This window comes from Bos indicus, chromosome X, assembly GCF_029378745.1.
Source record: "Bos indicus isolate NIAB-ARS_2022 breed Sahiwal x Tharparkar chromosome X, NIAB-ARS_B.indTharparkar_mat_pri_1.0, whole genome shotgun sequence".
Classification (NCBI taxonomy): Eukaryota; Metazoa; Chordata; class Mammalia; order Artiodactyla; family Bovidae; genus Bos; species Bos indicus.
Window position 1 is genome coordinate 13851292 of NC_091789.1, and position 7364 is coordinate 13858655.

At 50.7% G+C, this 7364-nt stretch overlaps 1 protein-coding gene across 1 annotated transcript; it reads right to left on the reverse strand.

The window, feature by feature from the left end:
• Positions 1-6: 6 nt before the first annotated feature.
• On the reverse strand, positions 7-660 carry LOC109555451 (uncharacterized protein C11orf98-like). The gene has a single exon (XM_070785338.1). It carries the CDS (start codon positions 625-627, stop codon positions 256-258), a length of 372 nt encoding a protein of 123 aa, XP_070641439.1. The 5' UTR covers positions 628-660; the 3' UTR covers positions 7-255.
• Positions 661-7364: the final 6704 nt, after the last annotated feature.

Genomic DNA, 7364 nt, shown 5'->3' on the forward strand with positions numbered 1-7364 from the left:
TTTTTTTTTTTTTTGAGAACGAGGGGGCTTTATTACAAATGCAGTTGACTGCTTAGGACTCCCTCTCCAATTTTTCTTTTCTACTCTCTTTTTCTCAATACATCCCTCCAGGGCAGGTCAGTAGGCCATTAGGGAAGAGGTATACGGGGAAAATTAAAAGGAGCAATGCTTTCTCCAAAATCATCTGAAATAACCATCGAGTCCTCTTGGCTCCAGCTTGAGAATCTTCTGGTGGAAAGGGTGTGAGATTCAAATTTAGCTCTTATCTTCAAGGTCCTCCATATCTACATCCTGGGGGGCTTTTGTCTTCTTTTTTGATCTGGGCTGTGGGTCACTAGTCCTGGTTGGCTTGGGAGGGGCTTCCACTTCCATGGCTGCTTTCTCTTTCTGGGCAAGTCGGATCTGCTGGAGGAGTTTCCTGCACATCTTCCCAGACAGAGTAATGTTGGCACGTGCACTGGACGCCCGCTTCTTGAGGTGGTGCCGCGTAATCAGTCCTTCGTCTATCACAGCTCCGACCACCCAATGCTTCAGTCGCCACTCCCGGTTCAACACTTGTCGTCGCTTGAACAGCTTCTTCTTCAGCTCCGTTCGCGGCCCATTGATCTTTCCACTTGGAGCACCCATAGCTGCGCCGCTAGGCTGGCTCTGGGTCCACGTTTCCGTTCTACTCTCTTAAATTTTTAAGTGTACCATACATTATCACATTTTCCCATTTCATCCCCACAGTCTCTGAGAAGGTACTTATATTGTTTCCATTTTAAAATGAGAGAACGGAAGCTAGGTTCATAGAGATTAACCAAGTTGTCAAGGTCACTTGTCAAGGAAATGAAAAAAGCAGGATTTAAACCAAGCAAAGGACTCCAGAACCCATTCCCTTAAAAAGGGAAAAAAGTTCTGGTTCTCACTGTTTGACAGATGAGAAAACAGGTTCAACCAGGATCACACGGCTGGTGAGTTGGGACTTAGCTCACGTTCTTCACACCATCCTGCTTCCCCAGGGCCTGCCCGCCCTGGCCTTTACCTTTGACCCCTGACACTTGCTCCTGGGGCTCCTGGGCAGCAGGGGGGCCCTAGTGCCTGGCCAAGACCCCCTCACAAGGCTTTCACCCTACCTAGGGCAGCTCACACCCCTTTCCTCCCTTTCGCGCAAGACCCAGGGCTTTGCCTCATCTCCCCACAACTTAACTGCCTATTCCAGCCCACCATTTTGGGGTTCAGAACCCTGGCCCCAGAATCCTAGCTGCAGAGGGGGCCACAGCCCCTCACCACCTCCCTTCCTGGGCCTCAGATGCCCGGCCTGCAGAGCATCTTGCTTCAAGGGCTTCCCTCTGGATCAGGCAGGGAGACGTTCAGGGCACACAGCAGGGCTAACCCAGGGCGCTTGAGATATCATTAGGAACCAAAGATAAATAAATGTCCCCTTGGGCTCTGGTCCTTGGAGAATAGAGCTTGCCAAACCCCTCCTCACCTGCCAATCGCCACTGTGGAGCGGGCCATGTGGAAAACTCCCTTTTCCTAGGAGTTAGGATTCTAGAGTTCTTGTACCAGCTGTGTGGCCTTGCTCAAGTCACCACACCTCTCTGGTCTTCAGTTATCCCTGCTGTTAACTCCCTGGCCCACCTTACTCATGAGGTTATGATGAGAGGCCCATGAGATCCGGATGTGACAGCGCCCTGTAAGCCAGGAAGCCTCACAGATGAAAACGCCATCATCTGCCCACCTTTGGAGGGAGGTAAGGAAAAGGTTTGGGCTCAACTTTTACATATAAATTGTCAAAACCAGACAGGCTTTTGAACAAGTCTCTGTGTTTTCCCAGCTATGCTCCCTGGAGCCCAGGGCTCCTCAGAAATGCCACAGGGCAAAGCAGAGTGCCAATTCACCAGAAACTGATGCTATGTTGTCAATCAACCATACTTCAATTAAGAGAAAAGCAGCCGAAGGGGTTTCCCATACAGTTGTATTGGAAGCAATTGCAGGGCCACATTCTGACTGATTGACCTGTGCAGTTGCCTGAGGCCTTGTGCTTAGAAAGGCCCCAAACTTGATGTGATATTCTGATGTCATCATCTTGAAATCTTTAAGATTTTTTTTTTTAACAAGGGGATGGTTGGATGGCATCACCGACTCAGTGGACATGACTTCGAGCAAACTCTGGGAAGAGAATGAAGGACAAGGAAGCCTGGCATGCTGCAGTCCATGAGGTCGCAGAGAGTCAGACTCAACTTAGCAACTGAACAACCCAGCCTTTCACTTTGCACAAGGCCCCACAAATGCCATAGCCAGTCCTGACTAATAGCTCCAGGACCAAATAAAAAGCAGGTTTGACCTTTTCAGTATCCAGATGGGGAAACTGCAACAGCAGTCCAGAAAAAAAGAAGGGACTTACCCAAGGTGACACTGTTCTTTGGGGTAGGAGCTCAGATGAAGCCCCCAGTACTCCTGACTCAGCTCTGAGCTAGCTCCCCTCTGACTCCCAGGGTGGGCCTCAGTTACTCCCCTTCTGGTGCTAATGAGCAAACTGAGGCACACGGAGACCTCTTTGAGGTCACAGAGCTGTGACGGCTGTAGTGATGATGGGATTGACCTCCATTTTTGACCCTTTATATCCTTTCTGGAATACAAAAGAACGTGGGTAAGATGACATACCTCTATATGTAAACAGAGACTAAACGGTTCATTTTCAAAATTATGACTTAGTCCTCTCTCACTTGCCCACCAGCTGCTCCAGCTGTTCATGGGCTAGAACCACAGAAGGGGCGGGGCTAGCCACCCTTCACCCAGCTAAACCACGTCAGCAGTGAACGTTACCAACTCACTGGGTACTTCCTCAATCAGTGATTGGACCCTCTTGGTGCCAAAAAATAGAAATATGAAAGATTCAATAACAACCGTTTCCTCTCAGTCCATCTTGTCCCTCAAGGTTCTCTCAGCAGTTAGTGGGAGGCACTCCCCAGCCCTGCTCCGCCCAGCCAACCCTTGCCCCGTCGCCGGCCCATCTCTTCACTTCCTAGTTTCTTTGTGAAACAGGAACTGAGCAAGCAGTTCAAGTGAGGTAGGCTGGTGGTTGAGAAAGTCCCAGTGGTCCATGGCAAGACCCTGAAGCTGAAAAGCTGATTTCCCTCCCATTGGTCCTGAGTAGTCCTAGGACTTCTTGCTTGTCATACCTCCTGTGTTTTAGAATTGCTTGGGCTGAAAGACCCTGCCCTTGACAAGGTGGAGACACGCAGGATATGGGCCACTAGGTCACGAAGTGGAGATTTTAGCTGGGGTCCAGATAAGATGTGCCAAGGCTGGAAGAGAAACTCTGGGTGGAGCCTGGAGGGAATTGAGATGGAGTCACCCAGCAGGGACCAAGCTTTCCAAGCACTGGACACTGAGCCAAGAGCGCTTTCTCTATACGTGTCATCTGAGTAACGCTGGTTATACTTACACACACACACACACACACAGAGGCATACACACACACACACACACACACCCCCACACTCCTTCCCTCCAACCCCCGCGCAAGGCCCACATTATCATTGTCATTCTCTTCATTAGAGCTCATGGCCCAGAGTCACTTGCCCAAGGTCACAGAGCCCAGCCTCTTCCTCTGATGGTAATTGCCACAGCTGCCTGCAGGTGTTTTTTTGTTTTTAAACCCAGACCTTATCATGAGTTCAGAGATTCAGAGATGACTGTCTTTCCCTCCCATCAGCCCCTGCTGCCAGGGGCTCCCCGGCCTTCCCAGAGCTGCGAGCTCCCCATGTGCTGTCTATATGTGCGGGGATGGTGGCTTCCTGCCCAGGCTCTTGGCTCTCTTCTGCCCTCCTCTCACTTGCACTTCTGCTGTCCTTGCCCTTGACCCCGCCTAAAATGACCATCATGAAGTGTGACAACGGCTCTGGCTACCAAGATGGACTTTACCTTGGAAATGCCCAGGTATTTCCAAGGGAGTGTGTGGTCTCCACTTGAATGTTTCTAGAGACAGGAAGATCACTATTTACCAGGGCTGAGCTAGTACCAACTGAATATCAAAAAATGTCTTCCATGAAATGAACCCAAATCTTCCATTTATCTCTTCCCCATCATTCCTGGCCACCTAGAATACTGCCCTTTCATCTATACAACAACTGTTTGAAGTTGGTTTGCTTCCCCATCCCAACCCTCTAAGCCAGGTATTACAGATGTGAATACTCCTTAGGTTGACAAGGATGCCCCGGCAGATCGCCTGCATTTAATCAACCCTAACTCTCCAGCTATTGTGTATGTGACGCCCCTCCCAGATGCCCTCCGCATCCTCTTCACCCCTGCTTTGTTTCAAGGTAGCCCTGTGGTACCCCAACCAGGATAGGGTGGCAGTTCTCTCACCTTCTTGTTCAGAAACTCGATATCAGAGGCACTTGAACCTAGGGGCGAATAGCACGGGCCTTGAACCCAGACCAAGCCTGTGTTTAAGTTAGCTCTGTTACTTCTTAGCTGTGTTGGCCTACACAGTCTGCTGAACCCCTCTGAGTCTTGGCTTCCTCCCTGGAAATGAGGATAACAGCAGTGCCTGCTTTATAGGGTTGTTGTAGAGCCCACTGCCTGCCACATAGTGTTCTTATTTTCAACTGGATGTGTGTGGGTGTCAGGGAGAGGTGAGAATCAGAATCATTTGGGAAGTTTTCCAAATTTAGATAGCGCTTATCTAAACTCTTACTCTCTCACAGCAGGCTTGTACCCATTTGCAGAGTGACGGATGCGTTCATACAAGTCTGGGTCGCATCAGCCACAGATATTCCACCCGTGATCATCTAGCTAATTAGAATCTCTTGGGATGAGGTGCAAGTCAGGGGCTGCTCTATGTGAATGCAGTCTACAGTGACCTTTGTGTCTATGGAAGCCCAGGATCTGCCCTCTGAAGGTTCTCTGAAGATCTCGCTACTTGTGGAATACTCCCCCTACCCCACAACACATACACACACACCACAATACTCCTGCCCCACCTATTATACTCTACATATCTTTGCCATAATGACCCCAATTTAAACTGCTTCCCCTGGTTGGGGATGGCAGGGCCTGTGGTGGCATTAAACGTTTCTGAAGTCCCTCCTGTCGTGCTTGGCAAAGAACAGTGCTGGGCAGATGTAAGCTTGCCACTCCTACCTAAGATGGAAGCTCCCAGGTGCAAGGGACCCTGACAGCTATTATCTCACATCTCCTCAGAATACCTGGCACAAGGCTCTGGGCAGAGAGCTCTATCCTGGGTCCTGTTTGCCAGCCCATTATCAAGTTGGAGGTGGCCTTGTTCTCTGAACTACTGACCTGGATCGCTTTTTCAACTGAGGGCTTTGTGTACCTGGAACAGAAACTATAAAATACAAATGTGTTGCCCGGAAGGCAACACCTATTAAAAACGTGTTTAGGGCCCATTAGCCAGCTGGGGCCTGACCTAATGGGACCGGGGCCAGGGCAGTCTGCTGGGACTAACGTTCCGAGAAGGCAAGTGCGGAGAAGGGAGCCCAGGACCCCCTGAGTGGACACAGCGGACCAGGAGAGAGAGATCTGAAAAGAAGCCAGAGGGGAAGGGCCGAAAACCCCCGCTCCCTTCTGTCCCGCGGGCGAGTCGCCCCGCTGTACTTCTCTCGAGGTCCCTTCACCCCCTCCCCCACTCCTCTGCCTTCTCCCGGCCTCGACGAGGCGGTCGCGGCGCCTAGCGCCGGGCTGAGGTGGCTGCCTTTGAAGACTGCGGTTAGTGTGTGAGCTCGGCTCGCGGCCGGGGCTGAGCAAACAGGAAGCCGGCACATCCTGCGCGGGCCCGGGACGCGCGCTCGCGGCGAGGGCCGGGAAGGTTGGGCCAGCGGCTCCTCCCCGGCTGCTCTGCTCCGGCCGCCCGAGACCCATATGCCCCAAGCCCCGCAGCCGCGTGTCCCGCGCCTGGCGCCCCTGATCGCCGTACCCTGTCCCCCAAGGCCCGCCAGGTCCCCCACACCGCGCACCGTGGCTCGGCAGTTCCCGTGGCCCGGGGTCGGTCTGGAAAGGACTTTGGGGCTGGAAAGCGCAGGCCCCGTGGAGGATAGAGGAAGGGGTGCGAGCTGGCAGCGCTGGTCTTTTTGCGAGTCTACCGGGCAGGCTGAGTAGGACGGAGCCAAAAAAGTATGCTTTCAGCTTGAGGGGAAAGGACCTAGGCTTTCCTGAGCTCACCCCCACCGATGGATGGTGGGAGGGCATAGGGCAGGCTGGAGAGTAGGGGGAGGAAGTCAACAGAACATCTTGGGAACAACCTCGAATTTCACAAGTGCCGCGTAATGGAAAGCCTTGAAAGGTGCACATCTTTTCCCCCAAGGATTCCCCTTCTGGAAATGTATCCTAAGGGGAAAAAAATAAATAAATAAATAAAATGTAGCTATGAATATTTCCTTTAAGGATGTACGATGAAGAGTCAAAATATCAAGCCAACGTAAATGCATCTGTAGAGGCCTGGTGAAATAATCGTGGTGCATTATGCCTGGGCTTCTCGGCGGCCATTACAAATCACCTCTAGCAGAGCGTGCATAGCGCCAGAAAATCTTGATACTGTGGTCAGCTTGACAAGCAGATACCAATGCACTGTGTGAAGTGGGACTTGAACTTTTGAAAATTTAAAAACAACTTTATTTAGATACAATTGAAGTACAATAATTTGCACTTTTGAAAAGTATACGGTTTGTTGAGTTTTTACATTTGTATATAATGATGAACCATCTCCACGACCGAGAGTGTAAACTATCCATCACCCCCCAAAGCATCCTTGGGTCCCTCCTGATCGCTCCCTTCCTTCCCCAACGCCCCAAACCACTAATCTGCTTTCTGTGCAAATTGTACTGCAGAGAGAGAGAGAGAGAGAGAGAGAGACAGAGAGAACAGAAAGGGATATTTGAACTTTCTTCTCTTTGTTTATCCTTCTTTTCTAAATTGTATATGATACAAATGAATCACTTTTGTGATAAGATTGTTTTTAATGTTATTGAAATGTCTGCCACCAAAGACCCAGAAAGTGAACATTCTAAACTTAGCATACAGATGTTCGAGAAATGCCTGCCGAAAGGGATGTTTGCTGGTGGTGTGGACTGACTTGCAATTGCATTTTTTTGTGTGTGATGATGACTGTGGTGGTGATAAATATAAGTGTGATGGCCAAGGGATGTTGACTCTGGGTGTGACTGCTCTGTGAGGATGGCTGGAGGTATGCCGGTGGTGGTGGGGATGACAGCTGCAGGGTAATGATGACGGAGGGTATATGGCTCTAGGAGTTATGGTTGTAGGGGTGAGGGCATCACTGGGCATGACTGGCTCTAGTGATGGTGTCTGGAAGGGTGGTAGCATGGATGACAGTGGCAGTTGGGAGGCAGATACAG